The following is a 20,764-nucleotide window of genomic DNA, read 5'->3' as shown; positions in this document are numbered from 1 at the left end:
TAATATATATATATATATATATAAATTAAAGATGGGGAAATATTTACATTTATAACAGAATTAAAATGAATAAAATTGGAATATAAGAAAAAGTTAAGATGTCACACAGAACAATGTTGAAAGAAAATTACAGTACATTATAATAATAATAATAATTAATTAATAAGAAAATTAACTCTCTCTCTGTCTTTTCTCTCCTCAGCTCTTAATGTTGCTAGTGTCTCAGTAAAGGCTCGGACTGAGACAGCACTGACCCTGGAGTGGATCAGAGCGATTAACTGCAGTTACTCTCTGAGATTCACTAATGGAACAGAGATTTCTCTCCCTGGATCTGCAGACGGGTCTGTAGTAAATTACACAGTCTCTCCTCTCTCACCTGGAGCTAAACACACCTTCATTCTGTACACACTCCTCAGAGGAGCCAGGAGCAGTGGATTCACCATCACTGCAGTTACCAGTAAGGTGCAATCATCTATAATATACAGTGTATAATCTACAGTTTATAATCTGCAGTCTATAATCTGCCATTTATGATCTACAGTCTACAATCTACAATCTATAATATACAGTCTGCTATCTACGGTCTACAATCTATAGTCTACAGTCAACAATCTACAATCTGTAATATACAGTCTACGATCTATAGTCTATAATCTATGGTCTACAGTCTATAATCTACAGTCTATAATCTATAGTCTGCAGTCTATAATCTGCCATTTATAATGTACAGTCTATAATCTACAATCTATAATATACAGTCTGCTATCTACGGTCTACAATCTGTAGTCTACAGTCAACAATCTACAATCTATAGTCTCCAGTCTATAATCTACAATCTGTAATATACAGTCTGCTTTCTACGGTCTATAATCTATGGTCTACAGTCTATAATCTACAGTCTATAATCTATAGTCTGCAGTCTATAATCTGCCATTTATAATGTACAGTCTATAATCTACAATCTATAATATACAGTCTGCTATCTACGGTCTACAATCTGTAGTCTACAGTCAACAATCTACAATCTATAGTCTCCAGTCTATAATCTACAATCTGTAATATACAGTCTGCTTTCTATGGTCTATAATCTATAGTCTACAGTCAACAATCTACAATCTATAGTCTCCAGTCTATAATCTACAATCTGTAATATACAGTCTGCTTTCTACGGTCTATAATCTATGGTCTACAGTCTATAATCTACAGTCTATAATCTATTGTCTACAATCTACAATCTTGTGTTTTTTGTTGTTCTTGATAGATAGACAAATCTGATCTGAGGAAAAAATCAGATTTGAGCAACGTGGATTGTAGTGTGAACGTAGCCTAAGAGAGTTAAAGCTTCTGGAATGAACGTTTTATGGCCAAAATCTCTTTTAACATTCGAACAAAACTTTTGTTGCAGCTGAAATGTCTATAAATTAATTTATATCAAATCAAATTGAATGTTTAATCACATTGGGGCCTTGTAAAAGGATCAAATTGATCCGGGACATTGTTCGTGATGCCTGGTCTTTAGTGCAGAGTGATGGAGGATGGCCGTGTTTTTCTGTCTCTGTTTTTCAGCTCCTGCTAACGTTGGGAGTGTAGCGGTGAAGGCTCGCTCTGAGACTGGAGTAACGTTAGAGTGGAATAAAGTGGGCGGCAGTAATACGTACTCTTATATACTGAAGCAGAGCAACAAGTCCGAGGCGTACGCTCCGATGTACTGGGGAGGATCTGTGGCTACACACACAGTCTCCTCTTTATCTCCGGGAATTAAGTATAACTTTACTCTCTACACCGTGTTCGGAGGAGAACGCAGCAGCGGCTACAACTTTTCTGCTGTTACCAGTAAGTCTGTTCACTACAGATTTTTAATCCTTTGGTTTATGGAATTAAATCACAGTACACATACAGTCCCAGGTTTCTGTTGTAATGAGTTGCAGGCGTAAATTGTAGGAATGGGTTTTTATTTGCAAATCAAATGAAGTTGAATATCTCCGGTTCATACTGTCTACAATCAAATCAAGTCAAATCAAATTAAATTATTATTTTATTTTGCATTTTCCATACAACCCCAACATTTTCTGATTTAGGGTGATCTTTTTTTATTCTACCAAGTTAAATATTGCACTAGAGTTGCACGATGCACTAAACGTTCTTTAGCATTCAGTGCTTTCAATATTGTATAAAGCCTAGTTACTACTTTCAAATGAGTCAAATTAGTAGATTCACCTCATCATAGCAGGCGTGGCAGGATTAAAGTGAACTTAGTATTCTGAACTGAATGAAATGAATCAATTCGTGAGCATTAATATAATAGACTCAGTTGAGCGACACACATACATGCAAGCCAGCAAACGAGAGAGCAGCAGCCCCTGTAGAATGATGAATTCTAAAATAAAATACGTCCTCTCTCGACCACGACTTGTGGACAAAACGGGCTTGAGAAGTGGAGTCTGGGCGTGTTTTGCTTATATTAGTCCAAATCGAATGTTCACGCAATTTTATTGCTGTGTTTTTTCTTCTTCTAAGTATGGAAAATCGTAATACTACAGTTGGTATCGGTATCGAAGTAAAAATTCTGGTATCGTGACAACCCTATATTGTACAGTTCTATAAATGTAGGCTGATGTCCCCGTGTAGATACTGTCTCTCCTGTCGTTACTGGTGTTTCTCTGTGTTTCAGTGCCCCTCAGTGTTGCTCGAGTGAACGTGACGCAGAGATCTGAAACTCAGCTGGTGATTTCTTGGGAAAAAGCGAACAGCAGCAACATCAGCTACATCCTGAGTCACAGTAACAGGACTGAAACCTCCATTACCGACCTGGATAAAAGTTCACTAGTGAACTACACCATCCCGTCTCTCTCTCCAGGGACCAGATACACCTTCACACTCTTCACTGTGTTTGAAGGCGTAAGGAGCAGAGGCCTGAACTTCTCTTCAGTCACAGGTTCATTAAAACTTTTTTAAAACCCACCTTTGAGGTCCTATATTAAAGTTTCGGCACACTTTGCCAAAAACAGCGTTAGTTTTCCACCACACATAGAGCTTTGTATTCAGGCCAAACGTAAAGGGGGCTGAATACTTTTGCACTTCTCACTTTTCACTTTTCACATGGTTTGGAGAGTCATGTCTGTCATCTGCTGGTGTTGATCCACTGTGTTTTATTATCAAGTCTAAAGTCTTTTAACTTTTAATGGAGATGTAGATTTCATTTTCCAGCAGGACTTGGCACACTGCCCACACTGCCAAAAGTACCAATTGGTCTTATAATATAATATTATAATTATCAGAGACACTGATTTTTGGGTTTTCATTGGCTGTAAGCTTCATAATCATCAACAATAAAAGAAATAAAGGCTTAAAATAGATCACTCTGTGTGTTAAATAAATCTATATAATATATAATTGTCACATTTTGAATGATTTGAATGAATTACTGCAATAAAGTAACTTTTTTTAATGATATTCAAATTTTTTGTAATAATAATTTTATTATTTTGCTGTGTTTTGTCCCCAGCCTCTGTAAAGGTGAGTGGTCTACGCTGTGAGCAGGTTACTGGGGGCAGTGGTTTGGTACTGGTCTGGACCGCTCCGGGTGGAGTATGGACGGGGGTGGAGGTGCTGATGGAGGGAAGAGGTCCTCAGTACTCCAACAGAACGAGACTGGAGCTCGGGGATCTCCGGCCGGCGCGGTGGTATAACCTGACCCTGAAGTTGTGCTCAGGAGATGTGAGGAGCGCTCCAGTCTCCATCAGGTGTCTGACTGATCCTAGAGGTGAGGCTGATCACCTGAGTAGTGATCATAGTGGGGATGACTCGATTACATTGTTTTGCTTCAGAGTCATTTGATGTTGAGTATCTGCCGATATCGAGGCCTGATCCGATACTTTGGCAGAGCAGTAAAAAAAAAAAAAAAAAAAAAGGAACACATCCAAGTTGTCTGTTAAGGTTTTTAACTTAAAATTTTACGTTTTATCACAAAATAAACACTTAATAGCCATATAAATGATTTCCATTTTAATATGCATCGTTTTCTTATTAAACAAACTAAAAAATGGCACACAACAACAGTGACTGTAATATCCCCTCCACGACACAAGTGGTTTTTAAATCATTGAGTGCCTGTATATATTGTATAGCTTCTATATTGAAATTCTTCAAATAAATGTTTTATTTTTTTCCACTTAAAATATCCTAATAGCAAAGGGACACAAAAAGACAGTGCGCTTTGGGGTGAAAACGTGCATCTAAAGTGTATAAATTAGTTAATAAATAAGTTTGACTTTAACTTTTTCATTTTCTACTAATCTGGGCTGAATGTGATTGGTCCTATTTTGTCACTGCAGAAATAAACCACAGGAAGTGCTGGGACTTCTTTATAATGGTGTGTTTATTTAATATTCTGATCCCAGGAATTTGTTTGACTTTGCCCTGGCAGGATTTTTAGATTATAAGAATATTGTGGTATTAATTGATTAATTGATTTACATTGATTAAAAAATATTTGTATTTTTGTTTCAAGTATCTGCCCTTTAGAATTGGCGGAATTAGTCTTATTTCAACCTGAATTGCAAAATAACCATGTAGAAAAATAACCAAATTACATTTTCAGAGTGGTGGCTTTAACATAATAAACAATTAAGATTTATGTCTGTTGTATTTTTCTATTTTTTCTTTTCTTAATGAATCTCTCTCTTTCTCTCTCTTTCTCTCTCTCTCTCTCTCTCTCTCTCTCTCTCTCTCTCTCTCTCTTTCTCTCTCTCTCTCTCTCTCTCTCTCTTTTAGGAGTGATAGCAGGAGCAGTATTGGTTGTTCTGTTCATCGTTTTTCTTTGTTGTCTTGGAGTTTGTGTAAAAGGCCGGCGGTGTATTACTAAAAGGTTAGTTTTGACATTTTTTAGGAACGTGTAAAAAAACATGTATTTGTGTTTCGTCGATTTAATTCCATTAAATTCTGTAGAAAAACTCAGCATGCGAGACCTTCCAGTCTTGCACCGATTGAAGCACTGGAAGAAGGTGTGAGCAGAGCTCCAGTCCAGGCTAAACCACAGACTTCTGTTCTGAATAAACAACTTTCTAGAGGAACTCTTCAGGAAAACCCGTACAGAAGCCCCAGACCTCAGTGAAATACCCAGGACTCTGTTAAAGAGAAGTTATAATTGAGGGGGGGCTGGGACTGAGAATGATGAGGATTTTGTGAGGTCTTTGATAAATGTGTATTTTTGTAAATTTTAAATTTTCGTTTCATCAGTTGTATTGTATGTAAATCATCTTGTGTAATTGATCAGTTGTTGTAAGTTTGTAAAGTAAATTGTAAATGCTGTCACACAAGTAGAAAATCAATTTTATTATTTATTGAAGTTTAAAATGGTATGGATTTGATTTGCTGATGAAAAAATAAAAATAAATAAATAATAACAATGATCAATGTAATACCAAAAGTGTAAGTGATGTAAAGTAACAGATCTAGTAGTCTTGTTATTTGGGTAAGCAAGTCACTCACATATTTATTTGCATAATTTGTACATACTTGCATGTACAACTTTTTAAATTTAATTTTTCAATAAAAGTTTAAGCACTAACTAAGTTACTTTGATTTGCCGTCTATTTTTTGTTGTAATTACTGTTTTTTAATGGTTAGTTTATGTGTAAAGAGTGCTGTATTCTGTCGTTAAATCAATTAGTTGTGATTAAGTAAAAGAAAATCGTGCTTTTTATCCATATTTAAAAAATGATATATACAGCTCTGGAGAAAGAAAAAGAGACCACTTCAGTTTCTGAATCAGTTTCTCTGATTTTGCTATTTATAGGTTTATGTTTGAGTAAAATGAACATTGTTGTTTTATTCTATAAACTACAGACAACATTTCTCCCAAATTACAAATACAAATATTGTCATTTAGAGCATTTATTTACAGAAAATGAGAAATGGCTGAAATAACAAAAAAAAAAGATGCAGAGCTTTCAGACCTCAAATAATGCAAAGAAAACAACAAGTTCATATTCATAAAGTTTTAAGAGTTCAGAAATAATCAATATTTGTTTTACGCCGCAGCATAGGACTTTTATTTTGACAGGTCGGTTTGCGTCCCACTTTTGACGACTCATCGCTGCGTCGACGTGATGAAGGGTCACATGACCTGTGCAGGAAAACACCCTGCAGTGTGTAGTACAGGCTGTAGAGTAATAAACACAGCGCGCGATGGATCAGGAGTATTATTTAGAGCTGAGTGAGAACCCGGTGCAGTTTGAGAACGCGTCCAGCGTTAATAATGTTTTCTTCGACGAGGCCAATAAACAGGTATGTAGCTTATTTATACTGATCTGCTGCTGTCAGCCAATCCGCAGAGCCGGTGTTCTGCCGAGGTGTGCTACCCTACCAAACCGTGCTACCATAGTAGTATTTATTTTTTAAAAAGTTAAAAATACCAAAAAAGCACCATATTATAAACCTTATAATAAAATACGCTCAGCATAAGCTTAGGTAGGAAATGTGGATAGGATAAATCACTGTATCAGGTTTATCTGTTAAAATATAAGGTAATTTACGTGATTTAGCTACCGTTTTTTATAGTTAAATTTTTTATTTATTATGTTTAACTGCTATTTGCAGAGTTTTTTTCACATGCAAATAAATTGTTTAATGCTCTCAATAAAAAAAAGGAATTATCATGAAAAATATGAAAACACATTATTAAAGGTTTGTCGGCGCCTGCGCAGTGTCTAAAGAAGCACGTATCGATGGGTAACAAAACTCGACAGAACACCCCGGTTAACTTCAGTTCACTGTCACTATCAGAAACAGAGATTGTTAAATCAGTTCACATTTTTTTTATTCTAATTACTGCAGAAGAAAAATGATCAGTGTTGTTTAGCTTAATGTTCCAGATTGGATCTTATCCACTGATCCACTTTTTGTCAATTGGGACTTCTGAAAATGACCGAGCTCGGTATTTTGCATAATGCTTGTAACTATACCATGTATTCTGTTTGTAAATATGATTAATGACCAGACTTTCTAATTTAATTCCAGTCTATTTCCTCTTACATGTTATCAGACTAGGAAAAATATAGGTATATATTTTTTATCATTTTATTTTTAATTTTTTTCCCATTTTCTCCCCAATTTTACACGACCAATTACCCAACCCACACATTATGATTCCCCTTATCACTAGTGCCACTAGTGCCGAGTAGCATCACAGCGCTTACACTTGGAGGAAAGTGCAGCGACATGGTTTTGATACATCAGCTCACAGACGCAGCCTTGTGCTGATCCACATCCCCCTAGGAGAGCAAGACTAATTGTGCAATTATGCTCTCTCAGGGCTGCGGCAGTTGAAGGCAAGGTGCATAAACAGGATTTGAACCGTCAATTTTTTTCACAGAGGCAGTGCTTTAGACTGCTGGACCACTCGGAGCCCCCAAATTAGGAAAAATATTGATATAGATTTACAAATGTTTTTAACTGTGCAGGAAATTATTCAGTGGCATTGGTTGTGGCTACTGGATAATACGTTTGCTTCTTTATTATTTCTATACATCTAAAGTATAAATGTTCTTTTATAACTGTAGGTGTTTGCTGTGCGCTCTGGTGGTGCCACTGGAGTAGTCGTTAAGGGACCAGAGGACAAAAGCCCGATTGCTTTCAGGTAGGAATAGAAATGTGACAGTATGTAATATTGTGTGTAATGTTGAGCTAATTGTTCATTGGTTATAAACTAAACTAGAATGATTTTATAGAAATTTACAGCATGTTTAATAAATATATATATATTATGTGTTTTTGTGTTTGTTTTTCGTCTGAAATAAGAAAAATCAATACGAAATAGAATTAATTTTTAAAAGCACTAACAGTAAACTAAATAGCTTAAAAAACTATTTTTATTTCTAATTTTCACAATTCTACTGGGATGTAAGAAAAAGCCTACTTTTTATCCACTCAAAAACAGAAGAGTGAGATTGAAAATCAGTACTAATTACTTTACAGCATGTTTTTTTTATTTGTGTTAAAATAACAATATGGTTTTGATTTGTGTACAGAATGGATGATAAAGGTGAGGTGAAGTGCATCAAGTTTTCACTGGGGAACAAAATCCTAGCTGTTCAGCGGACTCCAAAATCAGTGGTAAACATTTAAAATCACTGTTTTTATCCCACATATAACAACTATGGTAAATACTAGTGCATCTCAATTAGAATAAGAATATCATTGGAAAGTTAATTAATTTTAGTAATTTAGTTAAAAATGTAAAAATGTGAAACTCATATATTATATAAATGTATTACAAACAGAGTGATCTACTTTAAGCGGATTTCATTTTCCAGCAGGACTTGGCACACTGCCCACACTGCTAAAAGTACCAGTTGGACTTATACTGTATAATATTTAAATTTTCTGAGACACTAATTTTTGGGTTTTCATTGTCTGTAAGCTTCATAATCATCAACAATAAAAGAAATAAAAGCTTAAAATAGATCACTCTGTGTGTAATACATATATATATATATAATATATAGTATATATATATATATATAGAGTTTCACATTATCAACTGAATTACTGAAATAAAGTAACTTTTCAATGATATTCTCATTTTTTGAGATGCACAAATATATAGAAAGCTCTTAAAGATATATTCTTGTTTTTTTCTTTAGGATTTTACTAATTTCATCCCTGATTTCCCTCATTTGGAATTCTCCCATGAATGTAAGGTATGTCCAGAGGCAGGAGAGTTATAAATATAAGGATTTTTGTTTTGATGGAACCAAACAACAAAATGCTTTTGCTAATTCATTTGTTTATTTTAACAGACTAAGAATGCTAATGTTCTGGGATTCTGTTGGACCAACTGGAATGAAATTGTTTTCGTCACCGACCAAGGAATCGAGTATTACCAGGTACAGTACTGCCACACATTCAGTCGTATTTAATCTTGGACACAGTTTACTATTTTCATTGATAATTAAAGTGCCCAAATTTTAACTTTTGAACATCTTCTGAAGATTTATAGGGTATTTAATCTCCATGATCAGCTGTTTCTCTTATTAAAACGTTTTTTTTTTTTTTTTTTTTTTTTTTACAAATCACCCTTTTCTCTAATGTAAAGATTTTGTTTCCTATGTTCAGGTGCTGCCTGATAAACGGAGTCTGAAGATGCTGAAGAGTCAGAGCATTAATGTGAACTGGTATATCTACTGCCCAGAGACAGCAGTGCTTCTGCTTTCCACCACTGTACAAGGCAACGTTCTTCAGCCCTTCGCTTTCAAAGTAAATTTCTTTCTAGCCTAAGCTTTTGTTCTTAATGGCTTCATTTTTTCCCCTTACATTACTTTTACTTTTATACTTTAAACCAGTACTTTTACACTTTTACGTAACCTCCTAGGACCTGGCGTCCACATATGTGGACAACACATTTTAGGTGTTCTAATCTAGACCACAACACTACGTTTAGCTGTACAAGGGCCTGGTGTCCTTTTATGAGGCCACTATACTGTCGCGTAGTGGTGACAGAAGAGTTTAAAACTACAGTTTTTTACAGATTTTGTTCAAAATTTTAAATAAATTTTACTTTTACTCCAGAGACTCTGTTTTATGAACTGTTGGTGTGTTTTTCTGTAGAATGGAACCATGTCGAAAATGCCGAAGTTTGAAATAGAGCTTCCAATGGTCCCCAAACCAGCCAAGATCAGCCTTTCTGAAAGAGATATTGCTGTATCCACCATGTAAGTATGATGACTGTAAAGGTGTGTGAATGGTTTAGTAGTATGTATTTTTGTGTCTCCCAGGAAATGATTGACCCATGTTTTACACATTATATAACAAGTATATAACACACTTTATGTTATATACGTGTTCATTTCCTTTCTGTGTATTGGAGCAACACAAAAAATGAAGAAAAAGCCAGAATTTATATAATTTTATTGCTGAATTTCTCCACATTTTCCATTGTGTACATTTAAAAATAAATATTAAAATTCATAGGAAAGAGAAAATAACTGGCTCTAGCTTGCCTTACTTTTTATTTACTACTATTTTAGAGTGGCTCTAAATTTTTTTAGGCTGTAATGGCCATCGCTTTCTCCTTCTTTGGGAAGCAGGTTTTAAAAATTGATTTAAAGTTTAAACAAAAAATTCTATATCATGTTTTTTGATGAAAATATGAATCACAATCAATTAGCAGTGTATCAGAGTTAATTCAGTTATACACAAAAGAGCTATCAGGATTTGACACACATTTTATTTGTAAAGATTATCAGCATAGCTTAAGGAAATATACATATATATATATATTTTTTTTAAATACATGTTAAGTAAGATATAGGCCTACTAGTCCAAGCGATAGCTTGGAAAAGCCATTGAAAAAAGTCATGGAATTAAATTGGTTAATAAGTGTATGAACCCTCCCTTTTTTTCTTTTGCTCTTTTTTCTATCAGTTATGGTCAGCTCTATGTGATGTACCTCAAACATCAGTCCAGAAGCACCAACAGCTCCGGAGCAGAAGTAGTTCTGTATCATTTACCCAGGTATGAGCTGGAACTTTCTGTAGTAGACACCTACAGAATTAAACCACTGACTTTTATTTTGAATTTTAATTTGAGTTAAAACATACATTGAACGTTAACTGTTTTGTTTTCATTTATATTTTGTTTTGATTAAATCTTTAGAAAAGCCCTTTATCTATAGCTCTATCTGGATGGGGGTCATTTTCTCTTTTATTGTTTTTTTTTGTATCCTCTGTGATTTTATTCCCGTCCAGAACGATCATGTTTGTGTTTTTCTCAGACGTCCTCTGAGAAAATTACAGGCTGAATTATCTACTGTTTTTCTCTGAACTCCGTGCTCCTCCGGTAATTTTAGTCCCGTCCGGACGCACATCTCTGAGTTTCATCTCCTCGCCTTTAATAAAATAGATATTTGTCCACTGCCGCGCAACGTAATTACACTTTGGGCGCTTGGGCGTTTCCACGGAGATCCACGTTAAAACACAACAGTGAGTGGAAATGGAGGAGCTACTGAACCCTGCGATGTCATGTGACCAAGAAAGCCTTGTTACCACATCAAATAATTATTTTAGGTTGAACAAACAACCCTGTTTTACAGTGTAATATGGAGAGGTAGATCTGCACCATGAGAAATGAAGCCTTTGCTCCAAAATGCTTAGTTTTGTCACTAATAACTGAAAAATCTGTGTCTTTGTTCCACAGAGAGGGGGCCTGTAAAAAGACTCACATCCTGAAACTAAACACCACCGGCAAGTTTGCTCTGAATGTGGTGGATAATCTGGTGGTGGTGCACCATCAGAGCTCACAGGTGTGTTTAATCATTTAGCTGCAATATTTCCAAAAAAAATATCTATATAAATTCAGTGCCATTTAAATGCCAATTAAATCATGTTTAATTTATGAATATTGCCTAATATTTAGTTTTTTTTACACTCTGCGCTAAGCTATGCCACGTTATGAGTTACTACTGAAAATATAATTCTTTAATAATTTATGAAAATATTGTCTATACTTGAATCCTTAGACCTCCATTATCTTTGATATTAAACTACGGGAGCCGGACTGTGCTGTGAACGTTCACCAGCCTGTGCTTCCTGCTCGATCCATCCACCCCTACAAGATCCCTCTCACAGGTGAACACAGCTTTTGAGCATTTGTCTTTTTAAAAATGTTACGGAATGTGCATTTAATTATATGATTTAAATGTGTATATTGTATTATCTATATCTATATCTGTAATTATTAGTGCTAGTTAGATAGTTCTGATAAATTGAGCATCTTTATGTTTTCAGATATCTGATTAATGGTCATTTTATCAGTAATAATACAATTTATAAATACTGCTACTAGTTTTTAACACATTAAATGCATTGGCACCATCATACATTACAGACTGTCTTTCTCTATATGTTTTATCATATTCTTTGATTTTATTATTATTTTTTTATTATTAATTTTTATAGACATTTTACTATTTTACTAATTTAAAGCATTATAGCATTTAGCCTGTTAGCAGCTTTTAGTGGTTAGTCTTGTAGCATTTAGCCTCTTTGTAGTTTTACATTGCATTTCTAAATAACTTATTTTTTAAATAATGTTTGTTATTTGTTTTTTATTTTTTGTCTTAGTTTAATTGTCAGTTAGTTCATTTTACTTTTAATGATCGTAATTGTTTTAATTTTCTTGTTCCGTTTTCTCTGGTCTCGTAGGGCCTACAGCAGCTTCAGTGCCATGTGAACTCTGTATCCTTTAAAATTATATTTTTATATTCTGTATTTTTATTATTGTATGTAGTGTTGTTGTAAAGTAACAAAAACCTAATTTGATGTGGTATTACTGTCTAAAAAAGATTTAAAATGCATTCTGTTAAAACATAACATTTTTGAATAACATAACATTTTTATACATATTTGACCATTGTGTGATTGCATGAATTTTTAAGTATTAATCATTTATTTGCATATTTCTTTAAAATATGTTTTTGTGGCTTTTAGAGGTTAATCTTATAGCAGCTTCTAGTGGTTAGGCTTCTAGCGATTAGCCTGTTAGCAACTTATAGCAGTTAGCCTGTTAGCAGCTTTTAGTGCTAAGTCTTAAAGTAGTTAGCCTATTAGCAGCTTTTAGTGGTTAGTCTTATAGCATTTAGCCTATTAGCAGCTTCTAGTGATTAGGCTTCTAGTGTTAAGCCTGTTAGCAACTTATAGCATTTAGCCTGTTAGCAGCTTTTAGTGGTTAGTCTTATAGCATTTAGCCTGTTAGCAGATTTTAGTGGTTAGTCTTATAGCATTTAGCCTGTTAGCAGATTTTAGTGGTTAGTCTTATAGCATTTAGCCTGTTAGCAGCTTTTAGTGCTAAGTCTTATAGTAGTTAGCCTATTAGCAGCTTTTAGTGGTTAGTCTTATAGCATTTAGCCTGTTATTATCTGTATTAAAATGTATGAATTGAGACTAAGGTTTGTTTACTTTATATTTTATTTTATTTGTTTGTGATACACCCCTAATAAATAGGATATGCAAGATTTATAAATGTCTTTTTGAAGATCTTCCTTAACGTTTAGACTCATCATCATGGAGTGTCTTTCAGCCGGATATCATCATTAGTGCGAGCGAGGGTAGAGGACTTTTTTTATTTATACTGTCTACATATTTTAATAATTAGATTTTTTTCTTTTGGGATATAACAGAAGAATATTGTTTGTTTAGTCTTTTTCTTTTGTATTTCTCTTTATGTTTTTTTTCAGGGTATCTTTGGTATCTTCAGGTGAAGCTCCAGCCAACAGTTAACCTCCTTCAGGATAAAGGAAAATTAATGGACTTTTTATTGCGCAGACGTGACTGCAAAATGGTCATCCTGTCCGTCTGCTCACAAAGTATGACTCTTAATATTGTATTTATCTGTGTCTTTTGTTGAACATGTTATTTTAGAGCGATTCTATAAAATAAGTACTTTTGTTTTTATTAAAATTGATTTTACACAAGATAAAATGATGAAGAAATACGATAAAAATGTATATAAAATACACGTTTTGTGCAATTGTTGCCATTACATTTTATTAATATGATATCTAATTAAATATGTTCTCTGTTTTTTTTTTGTTTTGTTTTTTTTAGTGCTTGACGGTGGAGAGAAAGGAAACTTACCTGTGATCGCCACTGTGTTCGATAAGCTAAACCAGGTGTATAAGGAATATCTGGAGGCGGAGCAAGCATACACTGTGGTACTACTGATCCCCTCTTACATTTACAGTCCTTTTCTTTAATAAGACTGTTTATTTAAATGTTAGTCTTTCTTAAAGCACAATTAAGGATTATATTTTCTGTAGTAAATCATAACATGATCAGGATGCATCATCAGATATTAAGCATGGGCAGCTGTAGCCAGTATTTTCTTATTTGAACTGTGCAGAACATCACGGAAATCAGTGTGAGTTTTATCGGCCATTCCTTCAGTCTCATTTCCACACTCAGGTTTGCCAGGTATAGAACACAACAGCGTGCAAACAGTGTGCTATAGCCATGAAAATAGGCGAGCTGGTGAACGTGTAATCACTGATCTTCAGTAAAGTTGCTTACCATAGCTGGGTAATTTATCACCACCACCATCATAGTGGGAACCAGCATTTTGGACGTTAAAGCATATATAAATTAACTGACGCACAGCTACAGATTTAGACTTCTTGTCTAAATCTAAAGACACCTTTAAGTGTAATTTTATTGTGATGTTTATACTAAACAGACTGTTTAGTTTTGTTTTTAACATTTTTAAAATTTGTTTCTGTCTCTATCAGGCTTTAGAGTCTGGTCCCAGTCGCTTCAGCAGCTCCTACAAGAGACCAGTTCGAACACAGGCCGTCATCGACCAATCAGACATGTACACCCATGTCCTCTCTGCATTCACTGAGAAGAAGGTGATGGTTTGTCCTGACTCTTTATTTATTTTTAGTTTGTAAAAATCATTCTATTGCTTATCAGGTCTTTTCTGTTGAACAGGACGTGTCCCACAAGTTCATTATTGCTGTCGTCATGGAATATATTCGCTCCCTCAACCAGTTCCAGATCACAGTTCAGGTACAGTAATGTCCATATCAGTGTTATAATGCTCTTAACTGCTTCTCTATTTCTAATTTATCCTTTTTCTACTCAATTTGAAAGACACATTTCCCCAAACCTCTCAATAACTAGCAATACCCCCAAAACTAGGAGGTTAAAGGTTAGAACATGCCTTCTCTGATAAATATTTAGTTAGCCACCACCCCTTTTCTAGCTGCCACTATCCTTCTATTATACAATTTAACAACTTTTTTACATTTTGTCAACCTTACAAACACAAACTTAAGTGTATTTTGTTGAGATTTTAAGTGATGGACCAACCAAAAGTAGCACTGTTGCATGGAACACTTTTCAGATTTGTATTTGATTAAAATTGTAAAAACAATGTACTTTTTTCATTCCACCTTACAATTATAATCAAATAAAAATAAAAAGAAGCATTTACTCAGAGAGCCCTAAACATATAGAAGTCGTAACTTAATGAGTTCATAGAATAATCCAGCTGTGTGTAATTTAGTCTCAGTATAAATACAGCTGTTCTGCTCAGAGAAGCAGCCAAGATACCCATGGTCACTCTGGAGGAGCTGCAGAGATCCACAGAACAACTATAAGTCGTGTACTCCACAAATCTGACTTTATGCAAGAGTGGGAAGAAGAAAACTATTGTTAAAAGAAAGAAATAAGAAGTGCAGATTGACGTTTAAAGCCACAAGCTTTCTTTCCACTTTAAACACAATTATGTGCTACTTTGTGTTGGTCCATTACTTACGTTTTGTGGTTGTAAGGTAATAAGAAAGCCAGTGTAACTTTGCTTCTTCGAAATAACTGAATTGTAAGATCATGTTTTTTATTTATTCTCTATTTTGGCAGCACTACTTGTATGAGCTGGTTATTAAAACTCTGGTCCAGCACAATCTGTTCTACATGCTCCATCAGTTCCTTCAGTATCATGTGCTGAGTGACTCCAAACCACTGGTGAGTTCAGCTCCAGAAATGAGAAGCTGTAAATTGAGTTATATTAAGTTTTTTTTGTTCACTTTTACCATATTAAAAAAAAACAAAAAGATTGATAAACTTAAATACTTGATAAAATTGTTATTTGCAAAACTCAGACAATTTGGTGTATAGTCCACATATTGTATAATTAAATACTGTGTCTCAACATTATCAGAATGATTTTAGGCCTACTATAATTATTTTTAATTTAGTTTTGGTTTTATTGTCCATGTCTGCATTGATGTTTTAAAAATCATATGGTTATGGAAATTTGCCTTGAGGGCATGGAAAATCATGAAAAAATCATGGAAATTTATTGGTTAAAAAGTGTTTGAACCCTGTAGTTTATTTTATTCTGTAAATTTTAACTGTATTGTTTTTTCCTCAGGCGTGTCTGCTGCTGTCACTGGAGAGCACGTATCCTCCTGCTCACCAGCTCTCTCTCGACATGCTGAAGGTAAAACTCTAATGTGAGCTTGTTGTAAGTCTGCTTTAGTTCTTCTATATTTGTTATCTATATGAGTGAATTAACTGTGTGTGTGTGTGTGTATATCAGAGACTCTCCACAGCGAATGATGAGATCGTGGAGGTGCTCCTCTCGAAGCAGCAGGTGCTCGGAGCTCTCCGGTTCGTCCGCAGCGTCGGAGGACATGATAACGTATCGGCGCGTAAATTCCTGGACGCTGCTCGACAGACGGAGGACACGATGCTGTTCTACACCATCTTTCGCTTCTTTGAGCAGAGAAACCTGAGATTACGAGGAAATCCTGCTTTTAACCCAGGTGGGTGGAGCTAAACTGATTATTATTCTTAAAGGGGCACTAAACCCCCTGATTTTAGCTGACTTCACTCTCAGCTCAGATTTGAAAAATGCTTAAAAAAAAACGTAAGGGGTAGTTTTAGAGGGGCACTGGATCATGTATGGGTTTAGGGGCGGGACAGGAGGGAGAGCGATCTGATTGGCTAAGCTGCAGCAGCAGCAGTGTGCTTCTGATAGCCATGAGGCACAGATGGTTGGACATTGTCAGCAGGGAGGCGGTATTATTGATTGTATTTATTGATTAATGATCTGCATATTTTGAGTGTCAGTTTTTCTTTTACCTTTTTATTTCTTTTCTTTTCTTTTTATTTATCTGTTTGTATGTTTTAACTTTGAGCCTTTTTATTTAGTTCATTACTGATGTTTTACTTTTGGATTTTTACCTTTTCATTTCATCGCCCTTTTATTTTTTTAAATAATTTTTTAAACTTTATTTAACTTCTATCATTTACCTACCATCACTTTTTTTTTTTTTATCATTTTGGTGTTTTTTTTGTCCTCTGTTTCTTTTATTGTGTTTATATTTTATTATTCTAACTATTTATCTCTTTATTTTATTGAATTACATTTTAGACTGTCTACATTTCTTTTTTATTCTGAATTATTTAATTTCTTCTTAATTAAATCTTTGTTTGCTTGTTGTTAGAATGTAAACTTATTTTTCCGGCCCTTTTAATTTAATGTATTACCGAGTGGAAATACAGGTTAATTGATTGATTAATTGATTGATTAATTGCTATTCTTCGCTTAACACCTTTCCTCTCTCTGTTTTTCTGCAGGTGAACACTGTGAAGAGCACAATTCTTACTTTAAAGAAGTGTTTGGGGAACAAACCCTGATGAAATCTGCAGCCGTGTGAAGGTGTGAGATTTGCTGGTGAGGTTTGATCTGATTGTGCTGCAGTTTTTACACCAAAATGATCAACTGAGCAAATTTTAATAACTTTAACTTTATTCCTCCCAATACTAACAGCCCTCTGGTGGACCTCCTGTACCATCTTCTGTATCACTGTTAATAATTATGTATTTTATATCTATATATAATCTCCATAATGCCTTGTACTGTAAATAGAGTCACTGGTAATAATATTGAGAACGTACGTTACTGAATATATCTATCAGTTATTTGAGTTATTTTAGGTTAATTAGGTTTATTCTTAAAAAGGAGATGATCATTTGTGACCTTGTGATCTAGAAATGCTCTCTTTAAATGTGAAAAAAACTAACACTGCTGTAAATAATAAATGTATACAATATATTATATGACATTTAGTTAATAAAGGCTACCATGTATTGATTGTTTCCTAAACCACACAACAAATGAAAGAAAAATGAATTAAAATAAAATAAAATAAAGCAAAACAACAAGCAGTGGCAGTTTGTTTAATAAAGCTGTACATGTAAAGAAACAAAATGCTACGTAACATGTAAATATCTTGACAAATAACTTACAATATATATTTTTTAGTGTATGAAAGAAAATGTATTCACAGTGTTTGTTTAATGCAGTTTTGAATGCATACAATCACATTACATAATTCACATAAATCGGTGCAATCACAGGATTAGTCCCTACATGACACATATATTCTATAACACAACAGTTATAGACGGCCTGTCACAAGAACTATATTTACTATATATTTTTTTGAACAATATATATATTATTGTCTCTAAAATAATTTTATGTCACCGAAATAATGATGGTATATTAATGACATGTAAACCCTTTTAAAGGGGCACTAAATCATCTGATTTTAGCTGAATCCAATTTCAGCTTACATTTAAAAGATTCTAAAATAAATAAAAATAAAAAGTGATGTATGGGTTTAGGGGTGGAGCACTTTTATTACTTTATAGGAACACATTTCAGCTATTAATGAAAAATAAATATGCTTTAGAGTTGAGTGGCTCTTTAAATAGCAATTTTAATTTAATTCTTGTATTTTTTTGATTTTTTTATTTTTTATTTTAGTGTTTTGTCATATCGCCAAGAGTATTGTTATCACGTAAATTAAACCATGAAATATCGTGATATTATTTAAAAGGGCCATATCGCCCACTCCTATAGTTTCCATTACGTCTTATTCTCTCAGCTTATGCTGTGAGTTTGCAAAGTTTAAATCCAATTATTTTGATTTCATTTTAATTTAATGGGTTTTCACATTATCTCATTACCCAAGTTCATGTAAATGTGTTAATCAGATAACGTAAAAAGTCTGATGTTTTGGACTGATTTAGATTTATACCTATTTGTCTATTGTACATTACATCGATATATATATATATATATATATATATATATATAATTACTGTGACAGGCCTAACTATCTATAACATTAGAAGAAATACATATTTTTTATCAATTTATCTTTCTGCACATTTATGAAGTCACAAAACACAAACATGCACTAACAACAACGTCTGCGTATTTTTTATTTTTTCAGTTTGCTGTTTTAGAAAAACAAAAAGTTCATGAATTTTTAATTCATTGCAAACATTAAATATTAAGTGATCTGATTTTGTATTTCTTAGTGTGTGTGTGTGTGTGTTTACTGACTGGCCTACATCTGAGACTGATTAAATTTTAACAGTGAACCGTATTAATACTTTTAAAAACTGAGAGAAAGTCAGGTATAATAAGTGCAGACTTGAACTATACTTGTTCTGGTAAAACAGGTCAGATCTGCTGACTCTGTTTTTAATGCGGGAGAGTGGAAAATCAGAGACGGGCCTTTTTATATTAAAAATGCAGCCCGGGTCCATTAGGCTGATGTGGGTCAATAGTGAATATACTGTGCCTTTTGTGTCCTCGGTGTAGTTGTTTAAATTTAATACAAGCCCTGTATAACAAAACATTATTCTAGATTTACTCTGATTTAACATATTAAAAATATTTGCTTCAAATAAATTCACTTTTGTACAGTTTTCTTTGAGGTAGGTGTGTTTTTTTAAAGTTGTGAAAAGGGTTTTTAATAGTAATAAAGAATATATTTTCTCAAAAATATCCAAGAATTCCCTGTTTTCCTGGGATAAAAAGTAACCCTTCTCACCAAGGGTGACGTCACAATCTTCACACTGTTTCACTGTTTCAAGGGACGGAAAATATGACAGTTGCTACAAGTTATCCAAAAGCAGTGTGTAAGACTGGTGGAGGAGAAGAACATGATGCCAAGATGCATGAAAAAAAACTGTGATTAAAAACCAAAACCAGGGTTATTCCACCAAATATTGATTATTTCTGAACTCTTAAAACTTTATGAATATGAACTTTTTGTTTTCTTTGCATTATTTGAGGTCTGAAAGCTCTGCATCTTTTTTTTTTTTTTTTTTTTTGAGCATTTCTCATTTTCTGTAAATAAATGTGTTAAATGACATTATTTTTTAAAGGAATTTAGGAGAAATGTTGTCTGTAGTTTATATAATAAAACAATAATGTTCATTTTATTCAAATATAAACCTACAAATAGCAAAATCAGAGAAACTGATTCAGAAACTGAAGTGCGACCTTCATTTTTTTTCAGAGCTCTATACTTATTTTATTTTAAAAATCTGCTAAACTGCAAGTGAAAATCCAAAGTGATTTAGCTGCACAGGTTTAATAAATATGATACTAAGTTAAAAAAGTCCCAAAAGGCACAGTATTTTCATAATGTGTCATAATATTTCATAATAAAAATATTTTAGATTTTAGGTATCTAGGTTAAGTGGGCATCCAGGGCGTACATCTGTATTACCCGCAGGTCAGCCGCTCATAAATGTTTTAAAATAATGTAGTGCAGTTATAATAAAGGTGTAGGCGGTTTAGGGAGGTGTGCTGAAACAGACTTCATGCAGGTCCTGCACTGTTTTGAGTTCATACAGCGCTCCCACATCAACAGTCTCTAAAGCCCCGGAGGCAGAACAGCTGGAGTGAGACCCACATAGCCCAGGTTCTGCGCTGCGGGGTGGAACAGACTGTCCGAGGCCTGGCTGGGGAAGAAGTCCTCCTGATACTCAGGATTATCCAGACTGGCTCCTCGCACCACTGCGCCGGTACTGGAGGAACCGTTCAGGAGCTCCGGTCTCTCCGGTCTCCTGCCCAACGTTCCAGAGTACTGTCCCCTGGGCAGGGTGTTCTCATAGTTGTGATTTTCCGTGTCGCTCTGTAAACGCATCTCCTGATTCATGTACTCTGTTAAACAATGAAAACACACTATTTTAATATTTGGGCAAAAATAAGCATATTTATATATTCTATATTTATTAGATAATTTTATCAGCTCTATTGACCATATAGGAGAACTTAGCAGTTGAATAATAAAAAGAAACAAATGCTCCTATAAAAATCAGTGGAGCTGAAAAAATAGACAAATAGATAATAAATCTGTGGAAAAGAATAAGAGAGCACTTAAAAATGATGAGTT

At 34.1% G+C, this 20,764-nt stretch overlaps 4 protein-coding genes across 6 annotated transcripts in view; 3 read left to right on the top strand and 1 right to left on the bottom strand.

Annotated features, from left to right (window-relative positions):
- LOC103032795 (uncharacterized) overlaps positions 1–20,764 on the top strand; it is a 249,132-nt gene that overhangs the window by 8,618 nt on the left and 219,750 nt on the right. The window lies entirely within an intron of this gene.
- LOC103031540 (receptor-type tyrosine-protein phosphatase H) lies at positions 170–5,139 on the top strand. Its single transcript, XM_022666991.2, has 6 exons — positions 170–457; positions 1,567–1,833; positions 2,672–2,935; positions 3,506–3,763; positions 4,774–4,867; positions 4,948–5,139. The coding sequence occupies exons 2-6, from the start codon at positions 1,704–1,706 to the stop codon at positions 5,111–5,113; spliced, it is 912 nt and encodes a 303-aa protein (XP_022522712.2). The 5' UTR covers positions 170–457; positions 1,567–1,703; the 3' UTR covers positions 5,114–5,139.
- On the top strand, positions 6,108–18,660 carry rmc1 (regulator of MON1-CCZ1). Of its 2 annotated transcripts, XM_022666934.2 has the most exons (21): positions 6,108–6,288; positions 7,563–7,639; positions 8,031–8,115; positions 8,646–8,702; positions 8,802–8,888; positions 9,118–9,258; positions 9,610–9,713; positions 10,426–10,515; positions 11,197–11,302; positions 11,519–11,627; positions 12,204–12,236; positions 13,052–13,105; positions 13,235–13,363; positions 13,605–13,711; positions 14,282–14,401; positions 14,484–14,561; positions 15,414–15,518; positions 15,928–15,996; positions 16,096–16,321; positions 17,139–17,235; positions 17,332–18,660. In XM_022666934.2, exons 1-20 carry the CDS (start codon positions 6,190–6,192, stop codon positions 17,216–17,218), a joined length of 1,956 nt encoding a protein of 651 aa, XP_022522655.2. In that variant the 5' UTR covers positions 6,108–6,189; the 3' UTR covers positions 17,219–17,235; positions 17,332–18,660. The 2 variants fall into 2 exon arrangements, with proteins under 2 accessions (XP_022522655.2, XP_007255945.3); XM_007255883.4 differs by having other exon boundaries at positions 17,139–18,660.
- Positions 17,728–20,764, bottom strand: part of LOC103032492 (epidermal growth factor receptor) — a 40,115-nt gene continuing 37,078 nt past the window's right edge. For both annotated transcript variants that reach the window (XM_022666906.2, XM_022666907.2), the window contains one exon: positions 17,728–20,532. In XM_022666906.2, coding sequence (XP_022522627.2) covers positions 20,243–20,532 — 290 coding nt within the window. In that variant the 3' untranslated portion in view covers positions 17,728–20,242. The remainder of the gene's footprint in view (positions 20,533–20,764) is intronic.

The sequence above is a fragment of the Astyanax mexicanus genome, chromosome 6 (assembly GCF_023375975.1).
Source record: "Astyanax mexicanus isolate ESR-SI-001 chromosome 6, AstMex3_surface, whole genome shotgun sequence".
In the NCBI taxonomy this organism is placed as follows: Eukaryota; Metazoa; Chordata; class Actinopteri; order Characiformes; family Acestrorhamphidae; genus Astyanax; species Astyanax mexicanus.
The sequence above is the reverse complement of the archived record's forward strand: the minus strand, read 5'-3'. Positions and strand labels throughout refer to the sequence as shown.